This window comes from Varanus komodoensis, unplaced genomic scaffold (assembly GCF_004798865.1).
Source record: "Varanus komodoensis strain SLA01 unplaced genomic scaffold, ASM479886v1 scaffold10, whole genome shotgun sequence".
Taxonomy (NCBI): domain Eukaryota; kingdom Metazoa; phylum Chordata; class Lepidosauria; order Squamata; family Varanidae; genus Varanus; species Varanus komodoensis.
In genome coordinates, this window is record NW_025335269.1 from 19,604,800 (window position 1) to 19,625,690 (window position 20,891).

The 20,891-nt window shown below is 39.4% G+C and overlaps 2 protein-coding genes across 5 annotated transcripts in view; one reads left to right on the forward strand and one right to left on the reverse strand.

The window, feature by feature from the left end:
• The first annotated feature begins 3,544 nt into the window (after positions 1 to 3,544).
• Positions 3,545 to 20,891, forward strand: part of ATP2C1 (ATPase secretory pathway Ca2+ transporting 1) — a 50,550-nt gene continuing 33,203 nt past the window's right edge. Inside the window, exons 1-6 of one of the 3 annotated variants that reach the window (XM_044455800.1) lie at positions 3,545 to 3,798; positions 4,462 to 4,636; positions 13,761 to 13,871; positions 15,718 to 15,834; positions 18,314 to 18,403; positions 20,229 to 20,264. In XM_044455800.1, coding sequence (XP_044311735.1) covers positions 4,631 to 4,636; positions 13,761 to 13,871; positions 15,718 to 15,834; positions 18,314 to 18,403; positions 20,229 to 20,264 — 360 coding nt within the window. In that variant the 5' untranslated portion in view covers positions 3,545 to 3,798; positions 4,462 to 4,630. Of the gene's footprint in view, positions 3,799 to 4,461; positions 4,637 to 12,379; positions 12,400 to 13,760; positions 13,872 to 15,717; positions 15,835 to 18,313; positions 18,404 to 20,228; positions 20,265 to 20,891 lie in introns of those variants that run through there. The other 2 variants (XM_044455808.1, XM_044455790.1) reach the window with 2 other exon arrangements.
• Positions 15,841 to 20,891, reverse strand: part of ASTE1 (asteroid homolog 1) — a 51,786-nt gene continuing 46,735 nt past the window's right edge. For both annotated transcript variants that reach the window (XR_006417153.1, XM_044455831.1), the window contains one exon: positions 15,841 to 17,332. The gene's annotated coding sequence lies outside the window, so the exon portion shown is untranslated. The remainder of the gene's footprint in view (positions 17,333 to 20,891) is intronic.

A 20,891-nucleotide genomic window follows, 5' to 3' on the forward strand; every position in this document is an offset into this window, starting at 1 on the left:
AAATAGCTTTGTTCTAGATCTTGGGAAAGTTCCCTGGACACTGGGAAAGTTCACTACACTAGCTATTGAACCTTACTTGCCATTATTCTGGTAAAGCCTATATACACCTATATAAGCCCATCTTCATTATTAGCTTGTTTTCTTCTGAACTGTTGGCAGCTTTTCGGCTGTCAGATTATTTCTGCTCTGACCTATTAATCCTTTTAATTCTGAATTCAACTTGATGTTGGTTTTCTTAGTTTTTGTTTAAAAGATAAATGAAGGTTCTTTGTACATCTTGATTATAAAATAAAGTGGGCACTATGTACTGTAATTAAGGCAATAGTGTTAAACATCTAACAGCTATTGTTATAGTGTAACACTCTAAAATTCCAGAGTAATAGTTGCAGTTTAGTTGGTTTGCATAATAAAACTAGTGCTGAAAAGAGGATATACAAATATACTTGGATTTACATGTTCTGCATGTTATCAGCTTGCAAAAAGGGAGTCTGGCTGTTTGCTTTTGCTATTTTATAAAATATACAAAATTATCTTAATCATTATTAGCAAGAAAATAAATATTCATGATATTTGAAATTGGTCACACTTATTGTGGCATGACTATTAGCCATAACAATTGTGTTATACATAATTTTACAGATGTCCTTAAATCCTAGTCTTAGACCTGTTATCAAAAAACACAGAAGCATTGGTGAGTTAATTACAGGAGTTTTGTAACAAATGTAAGGTTAAACAAATGACTACATACTCAGAATAGCTAGTTATGGCAAGAGCAACACAGACACAGCAAAACTAGCCCTTATAATTTACCAAGTCCCTGAAGTATTATAATTTTGTTGCTTTCTGCATGATTCCAAAACTAGATGTTGTGGTAGGTACCCTGTGAAAATCTTCACCTTTAAATACTCTGCGTCTTATGCTCATAGAAGAGGATCTTCTTACTTTATTAAATGTGACCACCTCGAATGTTGTTAATTCAACCACTTTTGTTAGGTTACAGTTAGAGAGGTAAAATTTCCTGGTTTTTTTTTTTTTTTTCCCAGCTTCAGGGGAGGAAAAAATGGAAAATTTGGGAAAAAAGAAAAAAAAACCATCTGGAGAGCACCAGCTTTTACATGCATAAAACAGCCCTGACATTCCAGAAATTACATTATGTATAACTTTGTTTGCTCATAAAATTAACATTATATTTAACAACTTTTTACATTAAAATGTGTAAATATGGTATGAATAAACTATATTTTTACATTTATTATACCAGATGTTAATTTTATGAGCTGAGCAAGCCATACATAATGGATTTTAAGTTTCTATTTTATGTCTGATCAGAGAGAAATTCAGCAAGCAGTCCCTGAAACATCTGAATTATCCGAGAAGCAGAAGGCAGCAGCAAGTAGGATTGGAACCAGGGAAAAATTGATCTATAGTATCTGTTTCTGTTTGTAAGGAAGTTTTGGGAGATTCCTAAACCTGTTCTTGTTTGTGGATGTATGAGGTAGTTTAGGAAAATCCAGTCCAAAGAAAGTGCTATTAAGATTTTGTTTCACTTGAAAAGTCTCAGCTTTAGAATGGTAAGCAGTCACACTGAAGAGGCTGTAAGCAAACTCAACCCACTGTTTGAACTTATATGTATTCTTTTTTGTAAATATTGCTATTAACAAACTTTATACTTTTTATTCATCTAGTGGGAGTGTCAGTCTCATGTACAGGTACTAGGCTACTGCATTTCTTTTAAGCAGAGAAGGTTATTCTTGTGGTGGTAATTAAAAGATTTTATAGCTGGTGCAGAATTTCTAGTGGTGGGGTCTAATTGAGATCTTTATTAAAAATTGTGGCAGTGAATTCTATAGGCACATGCCTCTAAGCTATTTCTGAAGGGAAGGGGAAGGGAAGAGCAGCTGGGATCATTCATATGCTGTTGTATCATATCTAGTGGTGATGCAGGGATAACCTACAATGGGTGGTTTTCTTTCTACATGTAGTTTTAGTTTAGAACTTTTAGCAGTCTTGCTACAGCATCCAACCAGAATAAACTCAGAAGCACATGACTCTGTAAAATAAATCCTAAACTTTAAAGAATGCAATTTTGCTAGCATATTATATGGTGATTCTAATCACATGTTGGAAAACTGAACATGACTTGGATCATCCCTAAATGTCCATCAGTAAAAGATACAATCAATAAATAAGGAAGAAATAACTATGCTGCAAATCGTACAGATTAAAAAAGCTATTTTTGTCCATGGCTTTATTATTTCCAGACATTTTACATGTCTTTATAGAAGTGTTTTGAAGGGAGTAAAGATTGGGTAACAATATATGCACACCATGTCTTAAATTCTAAAAGATTTTTTTCATAATCTGAAACCTTTCAAAAAGTCAAATAGAATAATTGGGAAATTCTAGAATTTGCGTCTTAGGTCATGCTAATCTAGTCCACTTCTGGAAGTTCAGAATTACATGTACATGCAAATTTACTGGGCATCATATTGATTCAACCCATGATCGTGGGTCAACGATGGGTTTCGGAATAGGGGGCAGGTCTAGTGCATGATTAAAACATGGCAAAGATACGTAAGAAGTCATGGTGTATTTATAACCAAAGTAGAACTGGAAGATAATGAGTGATGCCTCTGCCTGGGCATTGCTGAATCACTGTGCTGGATTTTATAAGGACCTTTTGAATCGGTATTTCATGCCCATTCAAAGCATCATGGAAGGAGGGCGGCATATCGGGTGGCAGCGAGAGTCAGTGAAGCGAGATTTTCCGCGCCCACCCGCTGCTTCCAACGGCGCTTGTGAAGCCTGCTTTCCAGGATTTCTTAAGAGCTGCGGCATTCCGAAATCTTCAGAGAAGCACCGTTTTCCAACGCGAAACTTTGATGGCTTCTGAAATAAACGAGCACCTCTCTCTCTCTCTCTTCATAAAGCGACCTCTTTGCATAGCTTATCTTTGGATTCCATCGGCGAAGTGGCCTCTTTGTTCTCTGTTCTCAAAGGGGCAGCCGCGTTGGTCTGCAGCGGCAAAACACTCTTTTAAGCGGCCCGTTAAAAGACCCACACCATTTATTCTGGCGTGAGCTTCCGCGGACACTGCCCACTTCCTCAGATGCATGTGTTTTCTGTATGGCGAGTGTCAGGCGATCTCGCGGGTGGGCAATGGGTGGTGGCCGGGCGCCCGCGCATTCACTGCACGGTCCTTTTCCATGTTTCTCTGGAGGTAAACCCCACAGAACAGAATGGGGCCGTCTCCGTCGCAGCACAAACAAACGCTGCCCAGGGATGCAGCCTTGGTTACATCCAGGGACGAACGCAGGGCGAGCAGACGAGCGCTACAGCCACCCCTCCCTCCTATCCCTAGCAAACCAGGCGCTTGCCTCCCCCTCCCGCCTCTTGTCCTCAAGTGTAGGACAGCCTGACACGGCGAGAAGAGAAAGCGGACGCTGCGCGCGAGCAGCGACAGGCCTTGGGCGGCCGGCGCCGCCGCCGCCGCCGCCGCGCTCTCTCCTCGGGCGCATGCGCGTCTCCGCGCTTGCCTCGGAGTGTGCTGCTCTCTCCCTCCCTCCCGCACTCCAGGCCCTTCCGCCCCGTACCCGCCGTTGGCAGCGGAAGTGAATTGGGGGTGCTGAGCGAGCGACCGAGCGAACCTGGTACGGGACGGAGCCGGGGAGGATGTGCCTGGGCCGCCGCTGCCGCCGCGAGGAATTCGAGCCCGGGAAGTGAAGGCTGCGAAGGGTGGGGGAGGGCGAAGGAGACGGAATAGCCTTCGAGAGGTACCTGCGAGGGGCGTCTCGCTCGGTAAGCCGGGCTGAATGGAGGGGTAGGGGAGGGCGTGCATGGGGAGGCAGAAGGTGGGTCTCAGTGGGGAGGCGACTCCCGAGTGAAGACGCGTGGGACGACCCCATGCCAGGTGCTGCTTGTCTGAGGAAATATTGCTGGGGACGCTCTTCCTTCCTGTCTTGCTCCACATTACCTTTTTAGGCATTTCCCTGCCCCATTCCTACCCCCGAGGGGAATTCTTGCACAGCCGCCTCGGCTCTTCTCTTACCGGCCTTACCTTCCTTCTCCCATCCAGAATTATTTCGCTTGTCTTCCCTCTCCTCCCTCCCGCCGTGTGTATCCGGGGTGTACCTTAGCAACAGGCATAGATGTCAGGCGGAGGGTCGCGGGAGCTGAGGATTGTGTGAGGGGAGGGCTGACAGGTGTCAAGACAGGGTAGCAATTCATTGGGGAGCGTTCCGGGAAGGGAGGGTGTGGGGCTCTACATGCTCTAGGGAAGGGCCTTCCAACACTCCCCTGCCGGTGCTTCTTTGCTGTAATCTTACACCGTTTTCCTTTGGGTGGGGGTGCAGGAAGCGTAGCTTACAGATTGCTACGTCTGTGGAGGTAAGGATATGTGCGGAGAGCCAAAACGTGGTGGCGGTTTTGCGTGTTTCTATTTGTTTCTCTTTTTCTTGGTAGCGCTACGCCACTTCCCCCATCACCGATGTTGCTGGGTTTGGGAACAAAGCAACAACCTGAAATATAGGGATCCCTCTGCACTTTACTTCTTAGCCCCCAAAGCCCAGGGCTGCTGTTGCTGTCACTAAAGTCTTGTAGCCATCAATCCAAGTGCGGTTTCGATGGAAAAATGAAGGTAAATATCTCAGCAAAGTAACTTGCATTTGGGGCTTGGGTGTGGGTGATGATTGCTTTAAAAACATGATTATTAAGGTATAGGCTTGTTTTGGAGGCTGCATGGTGCTGGATGAACTTGGTGTATATCAGTTTTATCCTTAATTGTATAAATTGTTACACTTTACTCAAACCACTATCTTATCCAGTGCTGCTGCTTTTGTTTCTTAAGAATTGAGGGATTCTATATATAATCCCATATCAAGTCAGTTGACTGTAATTGTTAATGAAGAGATTAAAATACTTGTTACTTGTGGCTTTCTTGTTCAAGCAGGTGCTAAACAAAACAGGGACTCATTAAGAGTGTCTTGATTAAGGTCTGGTTGACTAAAGTGTATGAACTATATTCATCATGAGAAACTTTGAAAATGTAGAAATATAGTTGATTCCTCTCAGTCATTGCAAGCTCTTGTCTAGCTCAAGCACTGAACTTGTAGCTGTCCCTTTTGTTAGTTGGAAGTTCTGGGCAAATACAGTTCATACAACTCGGAAACTGTAAAATCAAGATGAACTACATTAATTGGAAACAGTCTTATGGGAATAATACTTCATGAATTTGAAAGTGCTCTCTTCACACTGATCTCATAGCTGATTCTGTGCTAATTGGTTTCACTATCACTTGGCTTCAGAAATTCTAAATTGCCCCATGTCACTTTTCAATCTGGTATTAATGTTCATGCTAAGCTGCTGGGAAAGAAGTGTTCTGAGGGGTAGAGAAACTTCATCCTCAGCACCACTGCACCAATAACCTGGGAGAATTAATTTTGTATTTCAGCCCAAAGGCTGTGCTGTGCACACTTTTTTGGCAGCAAGTTCCTTAGTAGGGTTTATTTCTGTATGGGATTGTATTACACTTTTCTAGAAGGGTTTTGTCCCCAACCTTATAACATTCATTGGATATAAAATACTTTAGCGCTGAGAAATTAGGCCAATATTTAGAGCTACTTGTACATCTTCCTTTTCATATCATAGTGCTGCTACTGTTTCTCACCCAAAACTCTTGTTAGTATGAATGTTATTGGAAGTGCATAGTACTGCTTTGGACTGCATTTTGTTACTGAAATATTGATATAAAGTTAGCTTAGAACAAATGTTATGCTGAAATTAAATCAGGGGCTATTTGCTTGCTACAGGATGCCCAGTTGCAGAATGGCTGGGTTCAGATGGCATTTTAAGAGTGGGGTGACTTATGACTATCTGATATGCCTTAAGCACCTCTTTGTTTGTCCATCTCAGTACTCCTTGCTCAAACCATCTTTGCTGAGATCAGAAGCAGTGCTGTCCTGCTATTCTGCTCCCATCTGGTGTTGCAACTGCTTCACAGGATTTGAGGCATGATGTCGGGTTTCCTCTAGTGGAAGCTGAGTATTGTACCCCTCTGTGCCTGGTGCTGAGCTCCAGAATGGCAGGCAGGGACAGCAGGGAAGAGGAGATTGCTCCAGGCAGGTGGCTGCAATGACCTCCTTTTCTGGGCCAGCCTGAATTGCTAGGCAGAGACATAGCTAGCTGCTGCTGGCTACTGATATCAGCAGTGGGGTGGCCAAGCAGCACCTCTTTATCAGGATCAGCAGCAGTACAGGATGGTAGGCTGAACTGTGATCTGTTTGGTCTCCTTTAGAAGCGGCTGAGCAGAATGCTGCTTGTTCCTCTTTCTAGTTTCCATGATGGCAGCAACCCCAGGAAGGCACATTCTCCTTAACCTCTTTTAGATGAGACTGGGCAAAATGTGACTTGTCCTGCACTGATGTAGCCACCAGCAATTTTGGCTAGTGACTGTAGCAGAAGAGAGCCATTCTCAAGTGCTGCTTAGGCACTTTGGGTCAGCTGTCATTGGCATTCACCCAGACCTGCCTGGCCAGAGTGGCAGTCTTTTTTGTCCCTCTTGCCAAGCAGCAGTTTTGGGGTTTTGACTTTCCTAAGATTAAAGTATTGACCAGGTTCAGGCAACACTTTAAACTCCTTTAAGCCCAGGAATGGTGTATGTATTCTATAGCAAGTCATGGCTTCAAGAACATGCTAGGGAGCATGCTTGAATTTGGTCAATGCACTAGGCCACCTGGGTTTATAAGCTCAGTTATTTCAACATAGCATGTGAATCCAGTCAGAGTATCTTTTGTTATGCACTATTTAAACTCTTCACTAAGGACTTTCACGGGGAAGAGTCTCATCCTAAATACTATGCAATGTGTTAGTCCATCCTATTTGTTGAAACGGTGTCATTCTACAACAGGTAGCATTTATCCATCTGGCATTCATTTGCAACTGCTGTGATGAAAATATTCAACAAAAGGTATCAAGTGCAAAAGACTTGGAAGCTGGGGTTGGGCTTTTCCAGAATTTCTGCTATCTTTATAGGCTATTTGAGCAGCTACCTGGAAACCAGTTGAAATCCTGGATTTTCAGGGAAACATAGCCTAAGGATCTAATGTTTCTTCTAGTTATAGCACCAGTGTAAAATGATGTGTGCTTAGCTTTGTTACAGACGAAACAGAAGATAATAGATGCAACTTTCATTTTTTAATGTATGTTGGTTTGTTATGCTAGGCAGCCAACAATAGCAGTGTGTTGCCTTGCATATAGAACTATATTTGTTGCTAGCCCATAAATAATTTTCAGTATCCTTCCTGCTGATATCCTCCTATATCAATCTCTGGCTAAAAAACAATAATTAGCTGTAACAGATATTCTTTTGAAATAAAAAATTTAGTAGAAAGACAATAATTTTCATCTTTCTACTACAAGATGTAGATCTAGATGTTCCAACTTCTTAATATGGAAGCGTCTTCCTGTTCCTGGTTGCTTTATAGCAAGGAACAGAAGTATTTATTTAGAAAATTTCTATGCCATCCCATTCGCCGAAGCCTTGGGGCGGCTCACAACATAAATAACTTCAATTAAAATAATATAAATTAACAGTATAAAATAAGTCGCCCTGGCCAAAGAATAAAATAAATAAATACTATTAACAGTTAAAATGACATTTGAATAAAAAGGTCTTCGCCTGGCGCCGAAAAATAACAACGGCGCCAGGCGGACCTCTCTGGGGAGCGCATTCCATAGATTGGGCACCACCGCAGAGAAAGCCCTCCTCCGAGTACTCACCCTCCTAATTTCCTTCACGGAGGGTTCCCGGAGAAGGGCCTCTCCCGCTGATCTCAAGGGGCGGGCGAGTGGGCATATATGGATGTAAGAGCTCCTTCAGGTAACCAGGACCCAAGCCGTTTAGGGCTTTATAGGTACATGAGAATAAAGCAATATGGAAATGGCGGTAGTTATTTTTTAAAAAGAAGTGAGCAGTTGCAACTGCATTTCTAGTGTGTGCACTGTATGGTAAATTTTCTATATTCTCTGACTAATTTTATATGAATTATCACTTGTAGCTTACCAGTTCAGAGGCTGTATGTATAGCAAAGCCAATAAGGCTGTGTCCCATTATCCCTCAGTGTTTAAGGACTGGATCAGACTGGGATACTGGTTTAAGAACAAGATCAAACTCAGCAGCTTGTCATACACACTCACTGAATTGACACTGGGCAGGCTGAGCAACAATGCAGAACTATTAACTCACTGGGGTCCCACTGATGGTTGGTAGTGTACTGCTTTTGTGCAGTTCGTTCACATTCTAAAAGGTTAGTTTCTGTCCCTAAGTGCTTGAAGCTAAATTGTGCTGGTATGTTTGGTACTTTGGCCCTTCCTTTTTTGTCTTCAGTTTCACCCATAATTTGTGGCCCCAAGGGCTTTTTAAAACTAGAATTCAGCCCTTGAGTTGAAAAAGGCTCTAACTTCCTTCTTTAGAATACTGCTGCCTTGCATCAGTCTGGCATTGAAAGTTTTTCTTCTAAATCTTTTTAGAATTAAAAAAAATAAGTTTCCTTACAGATATTTGTACTTTCCATATCAGTGGCAACATGTGAGCATCAGTGTAGATAATCAGGTAGTTTCAGCCTCTTAGGGTTGTTTTGCTTTGAGTTCCTCTATTTTTATGAAATAAGCCAAATGGTGCTCATTCAGTTTCCTAGTGGAGATCCATGTAGGAATGTGGGCTTATGTGTATGCAGCCGGTGCAAATAACATGTGTACCTGCCCCACAAAGTTAATCTTGGCTCAAGATTAACAGCTGGGTGTATCTCTTAAATGCATGGGACTGTGCAGCACCATTAGATGCACATAAGAAAAGAGGCAGCCAATCAGTGGTAGAACATAGACTTCTCCTGTGAAACTCCTCAGGAACAATTTGGCACCTAGAACAGGAAAAGCCCCTGACTGTAATCCTCAGAAAACTATTGCCAGTCATGTTGACAGTATTAGGCTAGATAGACCAGTGGTCTGACTCAGTGGGTGGGTTCGCACACCATGCTAAGCCATCCTGTGAATAAGCCACAGTTGGCGGAAGAACCCAAGCCACACCTGATGGGCAGTTGGACTTACTGTGGATTTTTCTCCCCTCTCCTTCCCCCTGGTCTTCTGGTTAGTATCCCAGAGTCTTGTGTAGCAGAACATGTCTTAATTCCTCCTTGCACTCTGATCACAATCTGCTTTCAGTTCCTGCCACTCCCCTGAACCCTGTGTCACCACCAGCAACAGCTGCTCCACTAATGTACAAGTGACACTTTGAAGTAGCCATCACTAGTTCATAAAGTTCATAACCCTTTTCATGATGAGGAAGGCAGTGGAAATGTGTGCACTTTAAAAAAATGGTCTTTTATTGGTGTACATTAGTGGCTGTCCAAGAAGTGGAGTCTTTCCAGCCCAATGTCCTGGTAAGTGTCTGCCATCAAAATGCAGTAGGTAACAAACACTGACAAAGTGAGGCACTTTATAGGTTAATTAGTGCATACAATTTAAAAATAATTTGATATTGATTGCACACATTGCCCACTCCAAGGAATAGCTAGTAAATGATGGTCTCTTCAAAGTTCTGCTTGGACATCCGTGGAGTAGCTGTTGCTGGTAGCAGTATGGGTGGCCAAGGAGGCTTGCCATTCTTGTTGAGTGACTCACTTGCTGCTGCTTGTAACCCAGAGTGTTCTCCTGGGTTCAGATATCATAACAGTTCATTGTGGTTTTGTAATTCTTACAACAAGCCGTGGGTTGTCAGAGTAGTTCATACAAGATCAAAATGAAGAAGTAACTTAAGAAAACATTGCTAAATAGAAATAGATTACTTTCCAAATGTTTCATTTAATCTTTTTACAATGTAGCTACAGATGTATGAATTTGTTTATGACAGGTTAATGCTGACTGACCTTCTTTATCCTGTAAATGCGATGTAGACAAATCTGTCACCAGATATAAATTTATCTGTTGATGATGCTACATTTAAATTGTTGCAACTATTTAACACTGCTGATCCATTTTAAATCAGATTTTTAAAAAATGTTTGCATGCTGCTTTTCTCTGACAGCCCTGTGAGTTAAATTAAAGTGAAAACTGGGAAAACGCCAAGCAGCACCCACTGAGCTCCTTTTTTAAAATCCAGCTTGAATTCTTTTAGCTTTCATTTTTTTTTTTAAAGGGCATTTGTTGCTCAGTATCTTCTGACAAGGCCATCACCTATTTTATAATACATTATTTCTCAAGAGGATCCATTGTTTTTCTTGCAAACATTTATGGTTGTTATTTTGGGTTATGTTTAGTCATCCATATTGAGCTGATTTTTGCCTCTGAGCCAAGTGTTTGTCTGTCCCAAGACAGAAGGTAGAGAAAGCAGAGTTGCCTCTGTGCTGCATGGAAAGGAACTCCCTAAAGAGGTTTATCTAAACTATCCTTTTATAATCTTAAAACCTCTATTCTAGCTAATGTTTAATGGCTGATGATTCTCTTAGATTTCCTCCCGTTGATTTTTATACATAGATCTGGTGCCTATATGGCTTTATTTTTATAGCACTGATAAAATGTGGTGGTGTTGGTTTTTAGATTTGTTCACTGCTCTGATTATGCATTTGTCTGAAAAACTAATGGATAGAAAGGCAGTATGCAATGAATATTGCAGAGCTTTTGGTTTAATGTTTTTCCTCACTCTGTTGTAGCACTTAGGGATAGAATTGTTTTTCCATGGGTGGAAAAATGCTCAGTAGACATCAACTGGGGTTTGAGAAGAAAATACAGAACCTCAAATCAAGGTCCAGATTAAGATAATAAAGAAGTACCTGATTATGTGGATTCTATATTTAGTCTAATGACTTGAAGTAAGGGGTTGCAATGCAGAAATTCTGTGAGTTAGAAATTACTAAGATCACTATGTGCAAATACTTTTAATTGAGAGGAAGTTTCCATTAGACTGATCTTTCTTCCATCTTTTTCAGTGCTGTTGAAGGACATTGCAGTAAAGCTACAGCTACACATAGAGACTCTGCCTCTAGGGTCTTTTTGATTCTATATTGTTCCTGGGTCTAGCCTTTGAATGACACTAAACAGTGGGCAACGGGACACATTGTGAAAAAAGAAATTAATTTAGTTTTATGTTTTTCTCAAACTGGGGTCTGCAGAACTGGAGTTTGGGGGTTAAAAACTCAAAGTTGCCCATTCCTGTGCTAAGATAAGTTGTGGACTGAGAACAGGATAAAGGTTTATAACATTAGTTAGTGTGAATAGACCATATAGAGATTCTCCTCCCTCCCCTTCTTTCCTATGATACTATAACTTGGGTTCTCTCCAGTTTGCATGGCATAGAGGGTTAAAATGGATTAAATTACCCAAGGCAGCCCATGTTTTGAGCTGGATGTGGCCACTACTTTGAGTATGCAACTCTTGACTGATTAGGGTGATTGAGTTTTGTACCATGTTGTGTGAAATTGGCCATTGTGTAATATTCAAGGGTTAAGCCACTCTTGTAACTCCCCATTAGTAAATAAATAAAATAAATTTAACATGCACTGAAGGTACAGTATCTTCAGAACAATGCTGGGTCAACAAACGTAGAACAAATTCTTATGTGGGCAGAATTGCGGGCAGAATTGTGTGGTACTCAACAATGACAGCACAGACAAACATCTTGTTCCAGTGCACACTGAGAATGTGACGTAAAAAAACTAAAGCTGTCCAGCCACTATTGTGCTTTTTCATGTGTCCATTTGTTCCATAGTTATTCACTGAGTAGAGGACACTCAGGAAAGAATAGTGTATTTAAAGCTCACAGTGGTACCAGACCTGGAAGCAACTTGTGAATGTGCAAACTCCATCAGGGTGTTACACAGCAAGCATGAGAACTGGGTGAATAACAGTGGCATAAAGAGGCTCTTAAATCATGTTTTTAGAGAACTGTGGGTTTAGAACTAATACAACTGAATTTTCTTATGGATCCCTGTGTCTTAAGAGTAGCACAGAAATGAGATTTCACCATGTACTATATCAGCTTTCTCAGAGTTGGTGATACGAGAAGCTAGATCTAAGAGAATTTTGCTTTCTTGGAATTCAGGAACCTTCTCAGTAACCACACATGGCAACTGAAATTTAAGCATAGCTGGAGCAATATGGTGGCTAAGAATGAACAATGCAGGGTTTTAAAATAAGCATTACAAAAAGAAAATGGATGTGAGGCACAGAATATTTTGAAGTACTTTCTCTTAGCAGTGGACATTTACACAACATTCTGATCTTTCAGACATTGGCCACAGAGAACCCTACATAGCCATATTTTACAGTCTTTTTGATTTCAGCAACAAAGAGATGATTACAAAACATTTGGAAAGATGTATTCAGCCTGAAGAAAGAGTTTCATTCAAGGTTTGTGTTCCAAGAGAGAGTTCTGGCTATGCTGATGTGGGTCATACGCTAGATACATGATATTGGGAGCTCTCTGAGTCCATCCAAATGAACATTGGTATCACAGTCTCCTTGCAGTAAACACTCTTTTCTCTGTTCCTGGTTGCTTTGCAGGAGTGCCCTGGGAAGTTGCCCTATCATATAGCGACAGCATCTCTCTAGCATTATATTTGGTAGGAGCAGAAGATTAATGAGTGTGGAAAAGGGGCAGTTGGTCTAGAAAGGAAAAAAAGCTGCTCATGTCTCCAGTCATCAGAAGTTATTACATAATGTTATTGCATTGTATGTACATTCTGCCATTTTTTCCTTTTGTGAGGAACCTAAGGTGACGTACAGAATTCTCCTCCACTTCATTTTTATTCTCAGAACAGCAACCCTGTGAGGCAGATTAGGCTGAGAGTCAATGACTGGCCCAGTGGGCTTCATGGCTGGAGACTAGAATCTAGATCTCCCAGGTCTCCGGTCCATTGTGCTAACCACCATCCCACACTGGCTGTCAACACAAGCCTAAAATTCAGTTTAAATTATGCCTGTGTTGCTTTTATGAAAGCGTGTTTATCCTTTTAAAAGTGCTGAGTAACAGACAGCTCAAGAAGGCAAAGGGTTAGGGCAAATAGCAGTGGAATAACCACGGGCAGCTTGCTTGCTTATTTATTTATTTTAGTATACATTCTCAGTGTGTGCTGGTACATCTGTGAGTAGCTTGTTCATCTGTGCTGTTGTAATTTAGGAAGCCATTGCTAAGGCCGTGCAAATCTTGTTCTGTTGTCATTGCGTTATTCCAAAGATACTGTATCTTCATTGCCTTGCTTTTATTTATCTGTAGACCTTTGTTGCCTAGTGTGCTGGTTTAAATTTTTGTGTGCAAAACCTGTCAAAGGGCTGGCAATTGAAAGGAGGAGAAGAGAGTCTAATGAGAGGAGGACAGTGAGCTGTCATGAGGTCACTGACAGTCCTAGTATAATGGTTAACAATAATGAGCAACAGAATTGTGTATATATGCAATCTTTAGGTTCTATTGTAACATTCTCTTCTTTTAATGATATAGGAATAATTAGCTAGAAGGTAAATTGAATTTAATTCATAATACAGCTTGTATGGAATTATTTTTGTATGTGTATTCAGAAAAGTTGCACAATATAGAAGAATAAGATTTTTTTTTTTTTTGAGTCTTGGCTTAAACTTTTAGTAATTGCCTGTTGTATATATGATAGAAAATGGCATTAGCCTTTACTTTCCAGGATATACTTGCTTTGTTATTTATTGCAGAAGGAGAGGGAGAATGTGCAGTCTGGTGATCTATGTAGCTTCTTGCTTTTTAGGTTGCACGTTTTCAACAACTGCCTAATGATGACAATGAAATAATGATTCCTGTCCTGACTTCCAAAAAAGCAAGTGAAATACCAGTTGATGAAGTTGCAAGCATTCTTCAGGTAACTAATGACTAACACTGTTTAAATGAACCATTTCCTTAACATTATTTAATATTTGTTTAATTCCAAAGTCTGGTCAATTAATAATTTGGTGGCTGTCACTAACCTACTGCATTTTGATTCTCATATAGTACTTTGACTTATGAGAAATTACAACAAATAATTTTAGATTAAAGATAAACAAGGTCTAGTTTCTGTAACTCTCCACCACTACAAATAAGGAAAGTGCCAACTCTTCCAGTTTTCTGTGCCTACTGAAAAATCACCTTTTCCAAGAGGCATTGCAGAAAAAGTAATTTTGTCTTCTGTATAAAAGCTTGTTCTGTACATTCCTTAGAAATGTCTTTAGACAATTCATAAATATTGTTAAATAAATGTCAGTCTGTGATGAAGAGTATTTTTTAGCATTGTATACATATATAAACATATGCCATGGGAAATATCTTTAATGTTACCACTATAATACATCTTTCAGGTATTATTACAATCAGATTTTGACGTAATTTAAGAATAAAACTTTGGAAGGAAGATGAGTCTGCTTTGTCAAATGTTTGGCTTTTTATCATAATATTCATTCTTAGAGCATCCATAATTCAATAGGAAAATGTTCAAATCGTCAGCTAATATATTCTGTAGTTTTCAATACTCAATTTGCTGTCTTGGCACACTATCAGTAATTTCTCTACTAGCATTTTAAAATAAGAACAATTTTGAGAGTGTTTCCAGTTGAGTAAATATTCTCAAATGTGCATGGTAATCTTGGCAACTAGAGAAATGTTGATCTGTTACAAAATATTGAAAAGAGCCATTAATTGCATAATCTTTTCTGTAGCCTCCATATATTTTTTTAAAGCAAACCTTTAATATTATGAGTTACAAGTAGATAAACAATGCTTGTGACTTAGCTTCCAAACAGTTAAAAAAATAACATACAGTAACAGAGTAAAAACAGATTTGAGCAAGATCTTAAAAGACCTGGGAAAATGTTTTCTTTGCTTAATGAAGAAATTTCTTTCATGTCTTCACCTGTTTTCTTTCCTCTGCCAAGGAAATGAGGTAGGTGGCTGCTTAAAGGGGGGCGTTTTCTATTTGGCACCCCAGTTGTGCAATAAGGTTCCCAGAAAGGCTTGTCTGATGTTTGCATTGTGCTCTTTCCAGGTGAAGCACCTTCTTATTTCCTTATTTCCTTAGTGTTTCACTTTCTGCTGTAATACTTTTGTTGTATTACAAATCTTGGCAATGCTGTTAGGTTTTATTTTACTTTTTACTGTAGATGTAAAATTTTATATTGTGTCTTATATTTCATGGTTTTAATTGTTCTGAAACCACGCAGAGAATTTGGATTTTTGGCTGTATAGGAATGTAATGAAATGAACAAATAAATAATTCCTAAAGAACACAAGAACTAGTGCCAAGGGCCACTAGTGGGCCTCCCTGGGGATGGGTTTCCAAAGATGAGGCACCATGCCTGCCTTACTCCAAGATGGGGACATCTGAAGAAAGAAATCTGCAGGTGTATGGTATGGCCAGGTTAATATGGGAGAAAACAGTTGTTCAGATATATGGGTCCCATCAGTATAGGGCTTTAGGTCTGAGGAGGTGGAGGTATGAACTGCATCTTTTCTTCGTCAAAATCCAGCACTTCAGGAATGTAGTTTTCCATGCTGGGAAAATGTGTGCTGTGTCTGATTCTTGAAATTTACAGCAGTGCTCAGGAATAATACTCAGAAATAATAGATAAACATAACAGGGTTGGCTTCTATTTTAACTTATTTTTGCAGTGGAATAAAATCTGGACTTACATATGCAGAATAAAAATTACATATACTTGTACATATTCCCATAGGCTGACCTTCAGAATGGCTTGAAGAATTGTGAAGTTTGTCATAGAAGGGCTTTCCATGGATGGAATGAGTTTGATATTGGTGAGGATGAACCACTGTGGAAAAAATACATTTCCCAGGTAAGTGCCTCTTCCTTTCTGAGAGCTTTTGAGGACTGATAGTTCAAACATATTGACATTGTTTTTAAAGAGGCTTGTGATCAGTTCAGCCTTCAGGTGTGGTAGTTCTACAAGTGGAACAAAAATGCTACTCTTAAAATGGGCAGGGTAAGGTGCTTGCCATGAGGCAGTAGAACTGGGAAAGCAGTGAACTGACCATACCACAGCCCCAGTGGGTACTCTGAGCTTGTACTTACTGAATTGTTTGAGTCACATTTTGCAAACTTGTCTCAAAAATACACATGCACCCATGCTTGTTTTTTCTAGGAGAAGGTAGTTTTGTTTTAAAGATAGTTGGGTTTATATATTTTGTTTTATCCTCTGAAGTTTCACTATGATAACCTTCTTGGTAATGAAACAGGTATTTGCATGGTAGTTAGGGGAATTGTTTTGCATTGAAATGCAATTAATGAACATGTCCAAACTGGCAGTTTCTGTGACATTTCCATCAGTCATTCATGCAAGAAACAACTGCAATATATGCCCCATATTTTGCATGGTATGTTTTCCTTCTCTGTATAGCTTATACTGGAGTAGGTAATTTGGTGCCCTCCAGATGCTTTGACCTACAAATTCCACATATTCCTTGGCCATTGGCCCTGCTGCCTTAGGCTGATGGGAGTTGTGATCTCAAACATCTGGAGGATACTGGGTTGCCTATCCTTGGCTTTCTGAAGATGTGTTAGTTTTGAAAAAGTGGTCTAGATCAGTGGTTCTTACCTTTCCTTCACCACAATCCCCCTTTAAATACCTTTTGTCGCCGTGGAGCACCAAGATCTGACTCAAGATTTAAAGCACTAGATTGCTTTAAATATTTGAAATTTTTATTTCAAACTGTATTAGCTGACAAACCATCAATTTGCCTCTTAAATGTGTCCTTTGACAAAGGTATTATGGAAAGGTCCTTGGCAGCTTGCTCGCTGATCAGCGCAGAAACCATGATTTTTGCAACAAGTAATATAAAGTTTTTCAGCTATCATGTATGTGTGGTTTTTTGGTTTTTTGCTATTAGTTGAGAAATCTCAAATGAAGCCCTCACTGCATTTTCATTGTTACAACCAGTTGCAGTTGTTTTAATCATTTTCTTACTTTCCCAAAGCTCACATTCCCTACTTTTGAAAAAATCTATGTTCTTTGTGGCATGTTCCTTATGTTTGGTATAGAGATGTCTTCGCAATTTTGATTTCATAGCCTCATTGGACAGTACCTTGTAACATAACACTCACTGTGGTAGTTGCTTGTCCTCAGGACCTGTACACATGAAGCCAATTGGCAGATATTTCTTGCTATAATGGCGATACTTTTTAAAATGACTGGAAGCCTCACTTTGCTTTGAACAGGATGCCCCCTCATCAACATCATCAGTTCTTTTATGTTTCACATTCAGCCAGCGGTCCATCCTGAGGCTAAACCGAAAAGCACTGTCACAAAATCCACTGCAGCAATATCAAAAAACCACCTGAACAAACGATAACCAAATGGTTAGCAGAAATCGAAGAAGATTATGAAATTGGTCTGAACAATCACTCACACTGACAATGACTGATTCAGCTTTCTCTACCCCAGGGTCATTCACTTGCATGTTCTCAGCATGTTTAGAAATACCAAATGCACTTATTTGCCATCAGACAGCTACTTTCATAGCCAGTTTATACCTCTGATTGTTTTAATTGAGGCAATAGGTTGAAAAGGCGAAGTTTTACAAAACAAGCATGGAAAATTTAGATTTTATTCTCTTTCCCATTCCCTCTTGCTTTCATTCGTTTGTTTGTTTGTTTGTTCATTCATTCATTCATATTTAACTGCAAAAAACCATAACATTTCTTCAAGCCTTTGCGGACCCCACATGACAACATCATGGTCCCCCAGGGCTCTGTAGACCACAGGTTGAGAACCACTGGTCTCAACCAGTTGTCTGCTGTTTCTGATTTCGCTATTGCTTTGTTTGATCTATGCTTTAATCAGGGATGAGAAACTGTAGCCATCCTGATGTTTTGCCTCACAACAGCCATCAGCCTTATCCAGTAATAAGAGGTGATTGGAGTAGTAGACCAAAACATCTGGTTGCTTTTCTCTCTCTGACAAGAGAAACTTCTAAGATGACTGAGAAGGCATGGGGGAAGGAAGATCCTCAATCGGATCTTCTTCTGCATGCTCATAGCTCTGTCTACAGAGGTTGAAGAGGAGGTCCAGAGCATTTTATAGAGCCTCAGGTGCTGTGTAGGGGGCCATACTTGGTCTTATACTCGATCATCCTCAGATTTATAGACCTTGTGCCACTTAACGGATGTTTGAGACCTATTACCCATTTTTTTCCATTTCATCTTTCCATAGAATGCTTGCATTTACTTTGTTTTATTGTTTTGCAGGAAGAGCTTTATTCTCAATTATTACAGATATTTCTGATTTCTTTCTTTCTTTCTTTCTTTTTTTTTTGCAGTTTAAAAACCCCCTTATTATGCTTCTCCTAGCTTCTGCAGTCATCAGTGTTATAATGCATCAGTTTGATGATGCCGTCAGTATCACTGTGGTAAGTCCATTCTTTAGCTTAAGTAAAATCTTGAGATTGACATTCTCTTGTTTAAATCATACTAGAAGTTTATTCAGTCTTGAGTTTCTAGGAAAGGACTGGAAAATCATCTAAGTGTCTTACGTACTTTTCTTTTAGTAGTACTGAGCCCCCCCCCCTTCCTGAGACCTTTGTCAAATTGTCCTTTACTTCAGTTGGATGACAGAATATGTATCAACTGCTTTCTCAATGTCTTTGGATATTCTTACATTATGAACCCAAATTAATGAATATATCTGATGGCATATTTTTTGTTACATAGACTGTTCCACTTTGTTGTTGTTAGATTGGCTTAAAAATCCACACCTGGTCATATCTCTCCATTCATATGGATTGGGCATGATACTTGTCAAAGGAATATATTTGGTAACTTTGAGGGATATGTCTTATCTCCATGGTCTTTGACCATGATTTAAGTTTTTTCTTAATAAATTAAAATCAACCACTACAGTAAACATTTGGTGTTAAAGTCATCTCCTGCTAAATGGCTGCTGCTTGGTTTAAGGTGGGATGGGTCTACGTGATCGGACAGTAGTCTGTTTTTGGCAATGAACAGGTTCATCCAAATTAAATGCCATCTATCCAGAAAGTCAGGAAACCATCCATCTTTGCTATTTGTAATAGCAATGGGTTTATATATTACATTACAGAAACATGAAATGTAGAGAAAAACAATTCTCCATGCTGCACCACTGTTAACTTAATTGCTTTTTTTCTACACAAAGATATTGTCATGGTTTTTACTGGGCAGTAGGCCAAGAAACAGTCTGAAAAGAATGTTCATATTATTTCTGGTTTTCTCCTTCCTTGCATCTGTATAAGACCAGTGCAGTTTAAAGCATTATTTAATGACATAGCTTACTGTCAAATTAGAAAACCTGTGACAATGGCTGTTTGAATATGCTTTAAATAAAGCACAGAACTTGCTTTACTTGGTCAGGATATTGACCTAACTTAGATCCTTGAACCACTGGTGCTGCCTGTCACCCTTAAAGCATTGTTGTATTAAAAAGAACAATGTAAGGCCTGAAGTGTTATTTGTAACCAGCCTTTCTACTGATTGGTTTTAATCCTGGATTATTAATATATTTTGACAGCGTTAAGCACTTTAAACCCAAAAGTTATAGCTGGATCACCCAGTTAAATTATATTTCATACCACTAATCTGTTAGAGAAAGTTTGGTTCCTAAATGTTAAATATGTTTTCACGAAGCAGAAAAATTGAGGCAAAAAAGAAAAAACTGTGCATGACTGTAGTTTGGGTAGTTTCTTGTATTGCTAAATGGAAGTGCTGAAAATTATGCAAGGAATTTTAAGCAGCCTGTTGCAAAAATCTAAAATACGCTTTTGATTCCCAAGTGTCATTGGATTTATTTCCAAGTAGATATGCATAGCATTGTACTATAAAGCTTAATTCATATGACCTTCAGTTTGTCAACTGCAATAAATAAAATAAGTTTTGACTGCTTTAAGACTAGGGTAATATTACTTGCAGGATATTAAAGAAGTATAACCACCACATGTATGTATGTATCTCTATATATGAACAATAGAGATGGAATGATTTCATCAATTTTAATACAGTATGATATGCCATAGTTTCCTTGCTTAATACTCATTAATCTCTGACTTTTGAGTCTGTCAGGAGAACTGTTTATTTCTGAGGTTTGTGTCTGATAAGAAAAAATTTCTGAAGGCAAAATTGCACAAATTTAATCTTAAATCATATACTTTTGATTCAGATGTTAATAGTTTGTTTAATTAACATTGGTCATCTTTCATACAGGCAATACTTATCGTTGTTACAGTTGCCTTTGTTCAGGTAAGAATTTCTGATTCACATCACTATTTGACTGGAATAAGTGTATTTACTATTCCTATAATAGTGAAAAACATTTAGAGTTTTTAGAGTGCTTCTCACATGTTTTAAAGTAGAACCCACTAATAAACTAACTCCATCTTCTGAATGAAACTTCTTCCCAAAAGAAAAGCATAATACCATATCAAACTTAGATATTTTATTTATTTTAAAAGTCAGTTTAGGCATGTATATAGGCAGTTCATATTTGAATAGAATTTAGGCATGACGTATAGGGAGGGAACCCATCTCTTAAAGGAACATGACAACAAGCATGGTATGCTTTTGGAGAAGAAACCTGTGGAGATGAAGATGAAGCCAATCATCTATGTCCCTGAATCTTGTTTGGGTCAAATGAGAGGCTAGACTAAAAAGCTACAAGATTCTCATGAGAATAAGGAGCTAAGGGCCATCAGTGTGTTAAATGCAAAAATATGTAGCCAAGCCTGACACCTATTGTTCCTAAGGCAAAACACCTTCAAGCAAAGGAGTTGGAACAGAGAAACAAGCGTTCAGCTCCTTCATCACCCACTCTAAAGCTGATAAATCTCCCCAAATATCCCCCTTCAGGGTTCTAAACCTTTGAGGGGG